Genomic DNA, 16,772 nt, shown 5'->3' with positions numbered 1-16,772 from the left:
CGTTTTCTTTTTCAGTCTCTATTTATTCCAGTGCTTTGCTCTGTTCTCACTGTTCTGGCTCTTGACAGTCTAATAGTGCAGTCAAGTCTCAAGCTGTGGCCACATTATTAGATACACTCAGACGTTCATTTACGTTTATGGTTCCATAAACCAGAGGCTCAGCCTTCAGTAAAAGTGAGTCTTAATATTTAATGGCTGGTTGAATTGTTAATGTGGCCTGACATTCTCTGGCCTCTATTAATCCTGGGACAAGGAGTGATCTATGTCCAGGACAGATCTCTCTGTCTGTTAGGAGAGGAAAGGGGAGGGGGCCACTGGGAAATAGCTGCTCTGTCTCCTTGTACCTTTCTATGTGTGTTTGGAAGAGAAAAATGTGTGTTTATGTCTGAGAGTGTAATGTATCAATCATAAACTCACCGTTTCCATCTTCCTCTCCCTCCTCTCCTCCCCCCCAGCCCCCGGTGCCGGTGCGGGGCCTGGACGGGCTGCTGCGGACCAGTCTGGACCTGGAGCTGGACCTGCAGGTGTCCAGGACTCGTCACACGCGGCTGTCCCAGGAGCTTCGAGTCCTCAGGGAGCTGAAGGAGCAGCTGGAGAGAGCCCGGCAGCAGGGCACCAGAGACCTCCCCACCTGGGTGCAGGACGACGAGCGCTTCCGTCTGCTGCTCAGACAGGCTGAGAAACAGGTGGGAGAGGGGGAGATACTGACCCCCGCAACAATCGGTCTGTCACCAATATGTTTTCGGGTGGTTCTAGAGTTGCAACCTCTAGTGCAGTAGTGCACTATATTGGGATAGGTTACCTTTTCAGACAGACTTTGAGACGAGTAGGAGTCTCTCACCTAGTAGTTATATAAACTCAGCAAAAAAAGAAACGTCCTCTCACTGTCAACTGCGTTTATTTTCAGCAAACTTAACATGTGTAAATATTTGTATGAACATAACAAGATTCAACAACTGAGGCATGAACTGAACAAGTTCCACAGACATGTGACTAACATAAATTGAATAATGTGTCCCTGAACAAAAGGTGGTGGTCAAAATCAAAAATAACAGTCAGTATCTGGTGTGGCCACCAGCTGTATTCAGTACTATTACCTGTTGCGGACAGTCTGAGCACTGATGGACGGATTGTGTGTTCCTTGTGTAACTCGGGCAGTTGTTGTTGCCATCCTGTACCTGTCCCGCAGGTGTGATGTTCCGATGTACCATTGGTACACGTGGTCTGTCACTGCGAAGATGATCAGCTGTCCATCCTGTCTCCCTGTAGCGCTGTCTTAGGCGTCTCTCAGTACGGACATTGCAATATATTGCCCTGGCCACATCTGCAGTCCTCATGCCTCCTTGAAGCATGCCTAAGGCACATTCACGCAGATGAGCAGGGACCAGGGGCATCTTTCTTTTGGTATTTTTCAGAGTCCGTAGGAAGGCCTCTTTAGTGTCCTAAGTTTTCATAATTGTGACCTTAATAGCTTACGGTCTGTAAGCTGTTAGTGTCTTAACGACCGTTCCACAGGTGCATGTTCATTAATTGTTTATGGTTCATTGAACAAGCATGGGAAACTGCGTTTAAACCCTTTACAATGAAGATCTGTGAAGTTATTTGGATGATTATGAATCATCTTTGAAAGACGGGGTCCTGAAAAAGGGATGTTTCTTTTTTTGATGAGTTTATTAGATTTTATTATACATTGTTGTTCCAATACACACCTGTGAAATATTAAGCGGGTTTAAATGCTGTTCTAGCTGTTGACTGGCCATGAGGAGTTGTTTAAGCCTATTTTCCAGCTTCTCTCTAAGCATCTGTGTGGTGTGGTGTTGTCTGCAGACCCGTGAGGAGCAGCTGCAGGAGCAGAGGGTGGAGAAGATGATGCGCGCTGCGGCCAAGGACGTCCACAAGATCCGAGGCCAGAGCAGGAAAGAGGTGCCAGAGGTCCAGTCCTTCAGGTCAGTACAGTAGAATACATTACAGAACAGCAACAGTGCAGTGTAACATAAGAGAAGTTGATCCATTAAGCCATATCTCGTTCCCCATGTATTGGATGTGTCAATGTGTAAATTTGTTTTTAGCTTCTCTCACCAGGTCTCATTAGGTCCAGTTGAATGAAGCACAATTTTGTGGTCCATTCCATTTGTATGCCAGTTAGTCTAGGAATGTAAGATGATAGGGAATTTTGAGCGGGGAAAATGGCTGTGATGTGGACTGGGATTGATTGACCCTGGCTCTGAAGTGACTGAAAGAAGTTTGCCTCAGTGAACACGTAGTCAGTGCTTGACTTGGGCTGAAATAGGGCCGGTAATCATGTTGGGTACCGGTAATACTTATGTTTAGGTGCAGGAGCTCCACAATACTTTTGAGCTCAAGCAGTAGAACATTTGAGGTGCCAGTACTCAGCCCCGGTAAGCTCCTGCCTAAGTCAAGCACTGCACATAGCCCCCCCATTCAAAATAAAAATCTGTTCTGTTCACCGTATAGAAGGGGAGGTTTGTTGTGTTTTTAGGCTCATGTGAAGATGGAAACTCTTCTGATTTCAGAGAGAAGATGGCCTTCTTCACTCGTGCAAAGATCAACATCCCCGATCTGCCTGCCGACGACGTGTAGCGCATTTCAAGTATTCTGAACTGCTGTTTCCAAGGAGATGACTCTGACACAGACTTCTGGTGGTAAAATGAAGAATGGAGAATAATAATGTATAGAAAAACTGTCACATTTTTGGAACTATTTTTAGTTTTTATCTCAGTTGCTCATCTGTACAGTTTTTGTTATTAGCACCTAGCAACATGCATTCTTTTTATTTTCTCCACTCTGTAGCATTATTTTACTGTTACTAATAAGTGGATGTTGGTAGCTACCTTTACATGTTTTACGGTAAAATCGTCATTCCAATACCACACCGGTGCTTTCTGTGTGAAATATGAAAAGATAGAGACGACAAATGCTGTTATTTTCATTAGCCAGGACCACTTACTCGCTGTAATCTAAGATGTGAATATAGACCCACAGAGGTACTTTACTTCAACATGATTTATAGCACAACACATCTACAAAATCAACATTGTGATTGAATGATGGTGTCCTTTGACCGGATGAGTGGTTGGTTGTACAGTATATTGTAACCGGCTGTCTGTCCCTAGTGGCATTGTGTTGTCTTATTACTGCACACTGTCTACTGTGTATGTATTACCAGTCAGGTCATCTATACTGTACATGGCTCTTGTAGTGACTCTCACTGGTGCACACACTATCTCTCAGCATTGTGTAAGAACTGCACTAACTCTCTCAAATACTCAGGTAGTTTATCGGATAGTTTGTGCACTTTTAAAATAGGAATCTAAAAAAGAGTGAAGGGGTTGAAGAAGTGGGAGGAGTGCTCTTCTCTGGGCAGGATTGATTGTTGAATCACCGTTTAACGAAGCACATTATGATTGTGAAACAAAAAGTGCATTTTATGAAGGTCATTAATTTGCATTTGAAGATCATTGCTGACGATAAACTCCACATTTATTGTATGAGTCAAAACCCTAGTGAAGTGATCCAAAAATCATGGAACAACTGAGAACTCCCAAGTATACTGAACAAAAATATAAATGCAACAACAGGGTGCTGAGATGGGTGGGCCCTGGGAGGGCATAGGCCTACCCACTTGGGAACCAGGCCCAGCCAATCAGAATGAGTTCTCCCCCCCACAAAATAAGTTTATTACAGACTGAAATACACCTCAGTTTCATCAGCTGTCTGACTGGCTGGTCTCAGATGATCCCGCAGGTGAAGGAGCCGGATGTGGAGGTCCTGGGCTGACGTGGTCACGTGGTTGTGAGGCCGGTTGGGAATACTGCAAAATTCTCTAGAACGACGGAGGCGGCTTATGGTAGGAAATTCTGACAACAGCTCTGGTGGACATTCCTGCAGTCAGCATGCATATTGCACGCCCCCTCAACTTGAGACATATGTGGCTTTGTGTGACAAAACTGCACATTTTAGTGGCCTTTTATTGTACCCAGCACAAGGTGCACCTTTGTAATGATCAGGCTGTTTAACCAGCTTCTTGATATGCTACACCTGTCAGGTGGATGGATTATCGTGGCAAAGGAGAGATACTGCATGGCGAGTTGTCACATCAATGACCACAGGAGTTGGCAAGACAGCACTAACAGGTTTGGAACCAGGCTACACTACTAGTACCATATGTAGCTGCTAAAACCAGCCATGTTGCCCTCTCTCTGTTAAGAGACCTCACAAAGTCCTACACGGTGCCTTGCAAAACTGGCTTTCAACACTGCTCTCGATGTGTCAGTGGTAGTGTCGGGAGCACATATCTGGCTCTGTGTAGCGAATGATCACGTCTGTCATCTTCAGAGGCGACTCGTAGTGTATGTGTTTAATGAAATGTGATGAAGTGAAACGTGTTAGTGGATCAACAGGCAGTACAGGGAGAAATGAGAGCAGTTTTAACTAGGCCACTGGAAACTACAGGCTGGGTGATCTAGATTAGATCAGAACAGTCAGCTTGCTACTCACATTCCCTGTAAACACTTGGATGGCATTTGAGATGATAGAGATGTGTTGGATGAGAGTTTGGAGGGGTGATCATAAGGGGATATATACATTGGCAAGGGCCCCTGTTCACATATTCAATGCAGATGCAAATGTCTGTGGAGTGTTTTGGATTTAGCTTTTTAACAAATCCTACTCACACAGGCCTTTTTTTGGTGTTGACCAAGCATGATTGTGATACCAATTATAAATGGCCTGAATTACATTCTACTCATATTGGAGAAGCCAGAACTGTAACCTTATTTTCTACAGAAACATAGCTAGCTTCTTTCCCTCTCAATGGAAAACTGTTTAACACCATACATACGTAGCACCCTAAGACCTGATGTAGTCAGAGACGATATAAAGCTCAATTCAACTCTTGGCTAATACCACTGTGGTAACGTAGAGATTTGCCCAATCCACAACAGGCTGGATGACAATGAAACAAACAGGTTCATGCTAATTGAATTTGGCCATAGAATGAGCACAATGACTCTAAAGGTGGAGAGGAGTCAGTGGAATGAATCACATTCCCTTCCTCAGCTGAATGGTCCTCCAATGAAGTCACTTTCAGTGTTGACGACACCAGAGTGGCCCAGCAACTGAATTTATATAATAGCACATGACCTTTGTTGGATTTGAATGGGCATGAATTGGCTCTAACGTTCTGCAAATGATGAGCAGAACTCACTAGTGTCCAGTGTCCCACCCCAGTTGACATTGCCTTGTAGTTTGATGAATACATTGCATGTTTCATACTCTGTGAATAAAATGATACCCTGATTTGAACATCAGAAAGGATTTTTCTACTCTACCCCATACTAATAATGTTAGATTAGATCGTGTTTCATTCCTACTCTGCTTTTTTAATCTACCCTTTCCTTACTGGTTGTCTTTTGCCTTGATGTGCACTATTTTCATAAACTTGACCTGTGAGCTTTAGCTAGTGATAAAGAATGTTTCTTGGGTTATTGTGATACTCCTGTCTTTTATCGCTAAGTTGTAATTTTGTTTTCTCAATTTCACTTTTCTGTTAAATGGTGTAGGCAGTCACACAGGCACACACTGTCTTAGTCACCCAACTGGATATAATATGGGTTGCTTTCTTGCGCACTCTCTAGGTTAGTGTGATATCGTTATAACCTCTTTGTCATACACAATTAGCTAGACACCCCTTGCAAATTGAATACAAACACACAGTTTAATTTAGTTAAATATAATGTTACAAATATGTTGTTTTTCTCCTTTGGACCATTTCCACTTTTTTTTTGAATATTAAACTGTACAATGTTGCACTTCACTACTGTAAAGGAAAGCCACTTGACGGCACAACAATCTATTCTACTGGAATCGGACATGAACTGTATACTGTGAATGGATCCTTTGGAGAGTGCTGTTTTTAGAGGAAATCTGATTTGAACTGGAGTTGAAAATGTGGTCACCATCCAAGAAGAGAACACTACTTCTTGTTGCCTAAAATAATGTGTATTGTTTGCAGTTGAATTTGAACTGTTTACTTAAAAAGAAATCACAATTTACTCCAGTGTAGAGAGAGGGAACAGAGGTCTTACATTAGGACTTCTGATTGGATTACACTATGTCTGGATGGAACAGTACTATGTGATTAACTGAAGCTAGTCACGATTGACTAAAGGCTCAAATGTACTTTTCTATAACACCACCCGGCGCATATATTGTAGAAAAGTCAATTTCATCAGAAACAAATTATGTAGTAGGTCTTGCTTCGAGTAATCTAAAAATCATGTCAGAAACTGTCTTGTAGGTTGTGATATATAATTATTGTTTTGAAGTTCAAGTGCATTTTTGTTTATTATTTGCTCTGTTGTATTAAGGATGGCAATGATACTGGTATGTGTATAGAGATTGTTTGAGAAATACAGCATGTATTTATTGCACTTTGTGATTTGGGTGTGCTGTTTTGTTTCCTTTCTCGTAAGACTCCTGAAAGCTGTGAATTTTATTATGGACACTACTGTCAACCAGATTTGTAAATATTTCACCAGCACAAAAAAAAATGTTTTGTAGTTTCACAAATAAAAATAAGTTCTTTTGTTCTACTATTGCCTGTGCTTTCCCCTCTTTTGTGTATCTGTGGTGTATTTAATGTCAATGAAACGCGTTTGCAGAACACTGAATTTTGACAAACGCTTTGACAAAAAACATAAACGGCAATAAGTAGCAATAAAATTTAACACTTGCTATGTTTTGAAAGTTCAAGCATAACGTTATAGTCTATGGCTGAAGTACCTACCTATTCGTCTGTGGTAGTACATTGGGTACCCCACACGAGGGCGGTAAATGGAATTTCCGACATTTAACTTCAATGCCTCTTCCTCATCTAAGCCGGGTTCAACTCGCATTCAAAAAGTCATTTGGCAACAGAAGCAAACGCTAATTTACTGTTCTATACTTTACTGAAAATGGGAGATCCTGTGGCTGGTTACACGTCCCGAATTCAACAGCAGGTCAGCTCTGATACTTTACGTATACCTCTTGGTTTGCAATAATGCAATGAAATTAAGCAAGTGTAGCTTCGCTAACGTGGACATGTGGGCTAGTTGCTGACGTAATGTGTGGCTAGCCAACTTGTAGTTCTGCTTGTAACTAGCTAAACGTTGCAGCAGCTTGCTAGCTGCTATAAAACGTGAATTCAGGCTAAAGTGTTATCTTTGTTGTATTCTAGCCAGCCAGTCTCGCTCACTGCGTGTGAAAAAATGACCCAATTGTCATACTAAAAGTAAATATACCTTTAATAGAAAACGACTCAATTGTTTTTATTTATTTACTAGGCAAGTCAGTGAAGAATAAATGCTTGTTTACAATGACGGCCTACACCGGCCAAACCCGGACGACGCTGGGTGCGCCGTCCTATGGGACTCCCAATCACTGCCGGTTGTGATACAGGCTGGATTCGAACCAGGATGTCTGTAGTGACGCCTCTAGCACTGAGATTGAAAGCCTTAGACCGCTGCACCACTCGGCAGTTAGTTACTTGAGTAAAAGTAAGTGGTGTTAAATATACTGAACCTGTTAAGTATCAAAAGTAAATGTAATTGCTAAAGTATACTTAAGCATCGAAAGTAAAACTATTAGTAATTTCAATTTCCTTATAAGCAAACCAGATTTTCTTGTTTAAATTTTTTTACGGATAGGCAGGGGCACACTCCAACACAGAGACATTATTTAAGCAATAAGGCTGGAGGAGTGTGTTATATGGCCAATATACCACGGCTAAGGGCTGTTCTTACGCGGAATGCCTGGGTCCCTTAGTCGTGGTATATTGGCCATATACCACAACCGCCCGAGGTGCCTTATTGCAATTATAAACTGGTTACCAACGTAGTTAGTACAGTAAAAATACATGTTTTCTCATACACTGGAATAAGTTCTGATATACCACGGCTCTCAGTTAATCAGCATTCAGGGATTAAACCACCCGGTTTATAATTACAAACGAAGCATGTGTGTTTAGTGACACTCCCAGATCAGAGGCAGAAGTGTTTTCTTGATAAGTGTGTAAATTGGACAATTTTTCTGTCTTGATAAGCATTCAAAATGTAAAGAGTACTTTTGGGTGTGCCAGGGAAAATGTATGGAGTAAAAAGTACATTATTTTCATTAGGAATGTAGTAAAGTAAAAGTTGTCAAATATATAAATAGTAGTACTTTTACACCAATGGACAGGTAACAGGTAAGTCAGCTCTCACTCATGCCGCATTCAGAACAACTGGGAACTCAGGAAAAAATCAAGATCTGAATGGGAAAAATCTTTTTGAACGGTCATCCAACTCGGAATTGAAAGTCGGGCATCTTTCTAGAGCTCCGACTTTCAACGTGAAGATCACTGATGTCATGATTTGACCTAGTTTTTTTTATTTTTATATATATACATTTCCCAGTTGTCTTGAAAACACCTTTGATGTTGATGACGAAGGAAGATGCAGTGTGTGGCCCTTCCCATCAATTTACTGATAATAATCATATTAAATCAACATTATTCTGTAATAGACAATTATTTGCTAGCTAACTTAGCTAGCTGATGGTTTCAATTTTGTTCTGACGGGCGTGACATCTGATTTCCTCAATCTGTGCTGATATCAGTACCTAAGCCTTAGTTTATGAGTCAAAGGCCTGAATACTGTCATACACTGCACATTGTACCTCAACCAATGTTTTCGTAGAGGCAGGACATTTTGTTGACTGTGAACCCTTTCTCCGTCTAGGAGCTGGAGATCCATTCCCTGACTGCAGAGCTCGAGAGCCTGAAGAACCCACAGGGCCTGGGTTTGTCCTCGCACCTGGATGGGCTGAGAGAGGAGAATGCCAAGCTCAAATACCGCCTCAATGTCCTCAAAAGGGTGAGTGATCACTATTAGGAATTTCCACATGCCGCTCTAGCTACATTAATGTAATGGGATCGAGATATCGTTCTTGTTCATGCACACAAGAGGTGACTAAATGCTTAGTTTCACCTGTTATGTCCTCTTTCATTACTGGTCAGAAGAGAGGGTGAGAGAGAGACAGAGGCTGAGTTGCTCTATAAGTTCTACTGAAGGGCTGTCTCTCTATGCTCTGCCCCAAAGATCCTGTGGAAGGGGAGAGATTCTGGGTTGCCTTTATAGGTGGTCCTCTATACATTGTATTGTAGTGCGCTCTGTCTATTTTCTCTATCCAGAGTCTGCAGGAGGAGAGGAGCCAGTGTAGTAAAACCATGATGAACATCAACCAGCGCCTGCAGGAGATCTTTGGGGAGGCCATCCGGGAGGCCTGTCCCGACCTGGAGAACCCTCCTCTGGCCGTCACCCCCAACCAGCAGGCCAAGTTTGGGGACTACCAGTGTAACAGCGCTATGGCCATGGCCCAGGTGGGCCTAGAACACTGATGGATCTTATTCTCTGACTCTTCTTTTCTCTGAATCTCTTTTACACTCGCTCTTAATTTCTTACCTGTTTTGATATGTGTTTGTGTTGTCTTGCTGTCCCTCTGATCTCTCCCCCACTGCTCTCTCTCTAACTCTTTCTTTCAGTCTATCGATTGCTCTTTCTGAGAGAGTTTAGCATATAGCCTAAATATCAACAGCTCAACTTTCATTTGAGCTGTTAGGTGGTGAATGAAGTGTAATTGTTTTGGACTTGTGTTTCAGATGATGAAATCAAAGGGCCTGAAAGTGAACCCCAGGCAGATCGCTGAGAATATTCAGCAGAACATTCCTGACAATGAGCTCATTGAGAAGACAGAAATAGCCGGACCAGGTTTTTGCCCACATACAATATTTAAGATAGAGTCCTTAGTTGAAACAAACACAAAGCTGAGGGATGGACCTGGAGAAATGTGACCACTCTGAAATTCATAGTCTGAGCTATAGATGACCATCCATGATATCGTTTTAACCGTGTTATAAGGCTATATGCCGTGTTTGTTCACATTTACATAGTTTACGAACAATGGAGCAAAGCAAGCTTATTTTGGGTTTTGTAGAGGTATTACAGTTTGAGCTCATGAGGCATTTATAAGTTATATTCTTCAAGAATCAATGGGTATATATAATTAATTTCGAAGTCCAAAAATGGATGCAGCAACTAAGGATTCTAGATTTAATTGATTATAGTCATGTGCTCAATGAACTGAGGGCTGTTACATTGCTTTTTGAACCCTCAGGGTTCATCAATGTTCACCTTAAGAGATCGTTTGTGTCCAAACTGCTGACCAACCTGCTCCTCAACGGTGTCCAACCTCCTTCCTTAGAGAGCAAGAAGAAGGTAGGCGAACATCCTGCTTTTACAGACCCAACCGTTGCCCTTTTCCCTTTTTAAATGTGGGGATGAATCTTCTGTGTGTTTGGGTTTTCTAGGTGGTTGTGGACTTCTCATCTCCTAACATTGCCAAGGAGATGCACGTAGGTCACCTGCGCTCCACAATCATTGGGGACAGCATGTGTCGTCTCTTTGAGTTCCTGGGCTACGACGTCTTGAGGTCAGTACGTCAGTCAAAATATGACGTATAAATACAACGTCACTTTATCTTTTTGAAGTGTACTGGTAACACTTTATTTTATGGTACAGAAATGACCAGGTGTTTACTTAAAGTACATGGTAAAATAAATGGTAATAAAACAGTACCTAAACAAAAACCTATGAAAGTGTGTATAGTATTTATGGTACATTATTATAACAGCTGTAGCAAATGCCAGTCACTAATATACCATGACTGAGCCAAATTAATGCCAACTGAGCCAGAGCCACCCCTATATTACACCGTATGCTAGTTTATTTATGTGACATCCTGCCCTGTAGTATATCCTTTTTTTGTGTGTGTGTGTGTTTGTTTACCATGTCATCACTGCATTTATTTGTGTTTTGTACCCCAGGCTGAATCACGTAGGGGACTGGGGCACCCAGTTTGGGATGCTCATCGCTCACCTGCAAGACAAGTTCCCAAACTACCTGACCGTATCCCCTCCTATCGGAGACCTGCAGGCCTTCTACAAAGTGAGTCCACCCAAAACAGCTGCTTTTTCTATAAAGTTGACCACTAGATGGAGGTGGTGGGTTTAAAAAAAAGAAAAGGACAAGGCTATGGCCTCAGACATGGCATGTCCTTTCTTCTGGCCAACGTTTGAGTTGTGTAGACTATCCTAGACATACAATACATTCTGTTCCTCACTAGTTGTCATCAGATATGTTACCTATTTTCTCCCCTGCTGATATGAGTGATTCCTCCCTGTCTGTGTGTCCCAGGAGTCTAAGAAGCGTTTTGACGAGGAGGAGGACTTTAAGAAGAGGGCCTACCAGTGTGTGGTCAAGCTGCAGAGCAAAGACCCAGCTTTCATCAAAGGATGGAACCTCATCTGTGACGTTTCCAGGAATGGTGGGTGCGATGAATGGATGATGAAAGTCCAAATGTATTATAAAGGCTTTGATCTAGGGGTAGTTAGACCTTATGCCAAGTACTGTGAAGAGTCAAAGAACATTATTTAGCACAAGTAAAATCACAAAAATAAAGATATAGGCTGCAGTAGTTTAGCTTTGAATGAAATGTCACAATCAGACACACAGATGAAGTTGTGGCATTGGCCATATTGGACTGTTTGATGTTTATCAGCGTCATGGAGTTTTTCAAATCTTCAAAATGGGAGGTTCGCATGGGGTGATGAGGTTCTTCACACTAGTTTTCATGGTGACTGCTCTATTGTCAGTTTTGTTTAATTTGTGTGTGTGATAAAGGTCATGGCAGGCGTGAGGCATTGGACCTCTGACAGGTCACAGCTCTCCATACTGTGTGCGATCTCTGGAAGGATTTAAACCTTGACGTGATAGATCGGAAGATCGAGAGAGACAATATGTTTCCAATGCCTTTATCAGCCATCAGTCCCCACAGAGACCCAGCTGAGGAAGGGCAATTAGGTTGCTCCATCCTTTTCTCTTTTTTTCCCCCACTGAATGAGTGACTTCATTTCCTCGAGTCTCATCCAAAGACATGCAGTGTTTTTAGTAGTGATATTCCCCTGGTGTTGCTACTGTACTCTAACAGAGATTTACCCTCCAACTCTTGTCTTTGTCTCTCGTAGAATTCCAGAAGGTCTACAACTGTCTGGACATCCAGATCATCGAGAGAGGAGAGTCCTTCTACCAGGAGAAGATGACCGCTGTGGTCAAAGAGTTTGAGGCCAAAGGTCATTCAGTTTGAATCAATCAAAACAAAGATAGCTTTATGTTGTCATTCAGTTGATTTTCAGCTTATTCATATTGCGCTAGAAGGACATCATGTACTCTTCAGCTCAGGTTGGTTGCTGTACTGTGCAGTTTTCTGTAGGCCTATGTGACCAGAAGGGGGCACTGTTGTCTCAGCAATACTCACTCATTTTTTACTCACTCACTCGCTCTCTTTCCCTCCCTCCCTTCCTCCCTCCAGGCCTGGTGGAGATGGATGAGGGCCGTAAGATAGTGTTTGCCCCGGGCCAGCAGATCCCCCTGACGGTGGTGAAGTCTGATGGTGGCTACACCTACGACACATCAGACCTGGCCGCACTGCGCCACCGGCTCTTTGACGAGAAGGCAGACATCATCATCTACGTGACGGACAGCGGCCAGGTGAGAAGGGTGTGGAGGGAAGTCTGAGTGCCAGTCTGTTTGTGATATCATGCCTATTCATTGTCATGCAATACATGTTTGGCTTTGACAAGGACAGCATTTGTGACCAACAAATTTGGGACCATGCTACCTCTGTTGTGCCACTGAGGTCCTAGCTTTGACACCAACGGTGTCACCTGCTGAAAATGTAATCCACTTGGGGTCAGCTGTCTGTGTCTTGGTTTCTCTGTGAGAAGACTGTCAAGGACAGGTATGAGTAGGGGACTTCAGAGTGCTGCCCACTCACTGTAGTTCATGACCACAAGCATTGCCTTGTCTGAGTGTTCACTGTCATTTTTATGCTGTTGAAATTTCTACTGGAATGGATTGTACATGCTAAATCATTAGGCTCACCGTCACTAATAGCCTGTCAAACTATGTCGAAACATTCAACTGGTGTTCCATTTTTGTTTTTTTTGTTTTGTGTGACTGTAGTTTATTATGTACATGTCTGTTTTTTTTCTTCACAACAGGGCACCCACTTCCAGGTAGTGTTTGCAGCGGCTCAGATGATTGGCTGGTACGACCCCAATGTGACACGAGTGGAGCACGCTGGTTTCGGAGTGGTGCTGGGAGAGGACAAGTGAGTACCTACAAATGATTTCAGTCATTTTTTTCCCAGGGTCCCATTCATTAGGGCACACAACAATAAAACAGTTTTAAAAGAGTTTGCAACAGAAAACAAAAATGAGTGATTCTTATTGGGCAAGTCCAGGGTGCTCCCCCCTGTTTCAGTACATTTTCTTCCATTTGGTGCCGAATGAATGCGACCCAAATTGGCATACTCCCAACAATCACAGACACATGCCTAATTTAGTGTTCATAGCTCAGTATACTGTACTGGGCCGTCCAAGAGAATACCCACCCACTTGTGGCCTCAGCAGCCTATTGAATTAGCACACTTAGCTTTTATTTGTCCATTATTTGCTCTATTGGCCCATTGGTCGCGCATCGTCTTGTTGTGTATGGCTACTCGGAGTATCGTTACCGAGCAGATAATGTCACCTAGTGCATTAATAAAACATCAAACACAGGCAGAGAATGTGCTGTGTTGGTCGTAAGAGGCTGTAGGGGAGGTGAGAGGAGCCAAATAAGTGGTGGTTAGCACCTGGTACTTTGCTGTAGGCTGGGAGGAAGCTGAAGCACTGTCAAACGCTGGTCACAGTCCAATACAGGAAAGTGGAAAAGCACACTTCCTTTCTCATGATCACTAATTTAACATGATTTCATTCATTGAACATGATTGGATAGAGCCATGTAAGTGGAACAGTACTTATGTTAGATTTGTGGTGAAGGAAGGAAGGATGTGTTTTTGAGGTGGATTTGAACAGGGCCTGAGTGTTTTCTTTGTCTGTTTGTCCACAGAAAGAAGTTTAAGACTCGCTCCGGGGACACGGTGAGGCTGATGGATCTGCTGGATGAAGGCCTGAAGAGGTCCATGGAAAAACTCAAGGAGAAGGACAGGGACAAGGTGAAGAATGGATGCTGCCTGTTTTCCAACATTACTGAATAGCCATAAACTCTTCGCAGGGCCAAATCAGGTGTGATAATTGATAGTACTTGGCTGGGACGAAAGTGCGCCGCACCCACCCAAACACTGACAGGAGAGTGTAGAAAACGTCATTACTACACCCTGAACAGTCATCTTACTAATGAGTGTGAAACTAGCCTGGCTGTGTGAAGTCTTTATTGAAGCACAACAGTGAGTCCATTTTGAGTTTTAAACAGAGAACAAACAGCTACTGCTCTTGCAGATTGTCTCCTGCGTTGAACACAGCAATGTGAACGATGCCTCTCTCTCTAATCTTTGTGTTCTAAAGGCTTTTGGGATACAGAAACGCATACTGCTTCCACCTGGCATAGCTGTCTGCCTGCAAATCGCAGCCCACCTCTTTTTTTCTGATCCTATTACTTGTGTTTGTTTCTATGAAGAAAGAAGAGGTCCTCTGAAGTGTGGTTTGGCTGATATGTTTTTGCTAAGCCTATAATTGTCAAGGATATCGAAAGTTACACACGCTGCATTAAATTATGCGGAAAAGTTAGTGGGCGTATAATTGCGCTGTTCCCTAGGGCATAATCAATTAAGCAAACGCCGGCTGAGGGAGCCAACTCAGATCTATTCTGAGATCTTTTTATTTTGTTAGTGCAGTAAGCGTACCCCCCTCAGCCCGTTTCTCTCCAGGCCCCTACGTAGCATCGTTGGCACCATAGAGCTGGCCACACGCCCAACCCTGCCACATGAAGCATGCATGAGAGAACCAGCTGTTCCGGACGACCAAGAATGTTGTGAAGAGGTCACGGCAAAGCCTTTTCCCCCTCAGTGGACTGAAAAGATTTGGCATGGATCCTTTGATCATCAAAAAGTTCTATAGCTGCACCATCAAGAGCATCCTGACCCCCCCCCCCCCCCCTTTGTTTTTACATTGCTGCTAATCACTGTTTATTATCTATGCATCGTCACTTTACTCCTACCTTCATGTACAAATTACCTTGACTAACCTGTACCCCCCCACACATTGACTGGGTGTCGGTACCCCTTGTGTACAGCCCAATTTTTTATTTATTTTTTACTTTAGTTTATTTAGTAAATATTTTCTTAACTCTATTTTATTCAAACTGCATTGTTGGTTAAGGGCTTGTAAAGTAAGCATTTCACGGTAAGGTCTGCATTGTTGTATTCGGCACATGTGACAAATAAAATTAGATTTGTTTGTCCCAACCTCATTAGAATAAACCCGCCCTGCTCAAAACACTCAAGCACACACATCCTATTCATACAAATGCTAAAGAACACAATCCACTCTCTCTCGGTACTTGTGAGCCTGTCCATACATAACAGGGTATTTGACTCGACATGGATGTCAGAATGCCAGGTCCAACTCATAGCAGTACAGTATTTCAACTTGTCCCAGATATCTTGTGACACACAGAAACAAGTTGTGACCCATCTCCGATACCAAGTGACTGAACACATGCTGATTGGCTGTAACTCTGATCATAAGATGTCTGTGTGCCCCAGGTTCTGAGCACGGAGGATCTGACCAAGGCCCAGCGCTCGGTGGCGTTCGGCTGCATCAAGTATGCCGACCTGTCTCACAACCGCATCAACGACTACGTGTTCTCCTTCGACAAGATGCTGGATGACCGGGGCAACACGGCCGCCTACCTCCTCTATGCCTTCACCCGCATCAGGTGAGCCATCCCTGGGAACAAACTCTCACCCCCCTACCCTTACAGTCCCCTGGTGGTATTAACCCACAGTGGCCACGCCCCCAATCTGTCTCCATTTATCTGTGGAGAGGGGAAAAGCCATCTTGTTCAGGGTGGTCGATGGTAACAGACTAAGTCAATAGTGCGCTCACAGGTGGCGGTGGCTCCTGCTGTGGAGGGGAACTGGGGTTACACACGCTTGTTTGAGCATTGGGTTTGAAACCCCGGATGCTGCTCATCTTGTGGATCTGCGGTTGCAGATAGCCAAAGAACACAATGGCATTGTTCTGGGATCATTTGGTTCACTGTCAGTCCTTTGTGCAAAGGAAGGAAGCGAAGTCTCCTCCCTCGCAAATGGAAACTCTGGGCCAAACCCCTCCCTTCTGCTAATTTCACCCATGTTTATCATGTCCAAAAAGGGAATGTTGGCGTTCATAAATGTTTATGATATAGACAGTTTTGACTTTGTGGCTGTGGAAACCGTTTATCATCCTCACACAAGCTTGAAAGTCACTGTGCCAGTTTAAGCACTGCCTTCGCCGCATCCTGATTCGTCCAAATAATCAATGATTCAAACCCTAAACCAGGAACTACTGCTGCTCGTAGTCACGTAATTCTATGTGAGCCTTGACAGATTCTCGCAATTTCATCTGTCCAAGAGAGTTCAGTTCGCTGGAGCATAATCTATCTGGATCTGCAGCATCACCAGGGATTTTCAAGTCAATTGTAGTCCCATCTAACACGTGTTGCTCTAATCATGTGATAACCTGCCTAGTTACAATGTAATCACAATATATGTAGACTTTATAAAATGGAACTGGTCTGGCATTTATATCCTACTTCACATATCCCTTCCCCTCCTGTGTCTGCAGGTCC

General features: G+C 43.2%; 2 protein-coding genes across 2 annotated transcripts in view; both read left to right on the top strand.

The window, feature by feature from the left end:
• The window catches only part of LOC109892770 (protein KIBRA-like), a 43,547-nt gene extending 36,932 nt beyond the window's left edge, over window positions 1–6,615 (top strand). The window contains exons 20-22 of the mRNA XM_020485539.2: window positions 456–686; window positions 1,828–1,946; window positions 2,535–6,615. Of these exons, the coding sequence (XP_020341128.1) occupies window positions 456–686; window positions 1,828–1,946; window positions 2,535–2,601 (417 nt within the window). The 3' untranslated portion in view covers window positions 2,602–6,615. The remainder of the gene's footprint in view (window positions 1–455; window positions 687–1,827; window positions 1,947–2,534) is intronic.
• Window positions 6,616–6,878: 263 nt separating this feature from the next.
• LOC109892769 (arginine--tRNA ligase, cytoplasmic-like) overlaps window positions 6,879–16,772 on the top strand; it is a 14,235-nt gene continuing 4,341 nt past the window's right edge. The window contains exons 1-14 of the mRNA XM_020485538.2: window positions 6,879–7,022; window positions 8,781–8,915; window positions 9,233–9,421; window positions 9,701–9,809; window positions 10,216–10,316; window positions 10,409–10,530; window positions 10,925–11,045; window positions 11,295–11,424; window positions 12,125–12,229; window positions 12,469–12,647; window positions 13,160–13,269; window positions 14,052–14,157; window positions 15,706–15,878; window positions 16,769–16,772. The exon at window positions 16,769–16,772 is cut by the window's right edge and continues 244 nt beyond it. Of these exons, the coding sequence (XP_020341127.1) occupies window positions 6,978–7,022; window positions 8,781–8,915; window positions 9,233–9,421; window positions 9,701–9,809; window positions 10,216–10,316; window positions 10,409–10,530; window positions 10,925–11,045; window positions 11,295–11,424; window positions 12,125–12,229; window positions 12,469–12,647; window positions 13,160–13,269; window positions 14,052–14,157; window positions 15,706–15,878; window positions 16,769–16,772 (1,629 nt within the window). The 5' untranslated portion in view covers window positions 6,879–6,977. The remainder of the gene's footprint in view (window positions 7,023–8,780; window positions 8,916–9,232; window positions 9,422–9,700; window positions 9,810–10,215; window positions 10,317–10,408; window positions 10,531–10,924; window positions 11,046–11,294; window positions 11,425–12,124; window positions 12,230–12,468; window positions 12,648–13,159; window positions 13,270–14,051; window positions 14,158–15,705; window positions 15,879–16,768) is intronic.

The sequence above is a fragment of the Oncorhynchus kisutch genome, linkage group LG6 (assembly GCF_002021735.2).
Source record: "Oncorhynchus kisutch isolate 150728-3 linkage group LG6, Okis_V2, whole genome shotgun sequence".
NCBI lineage: Eukaryota > Metazoa > Chordata > Actinopteri > Salmoniformes > Salmonidae > Oncorhynchus > Oncorhynchus kisutch.
This window is presented reverse-complemented; position numbering and strand designations above follow the sequence as displayed.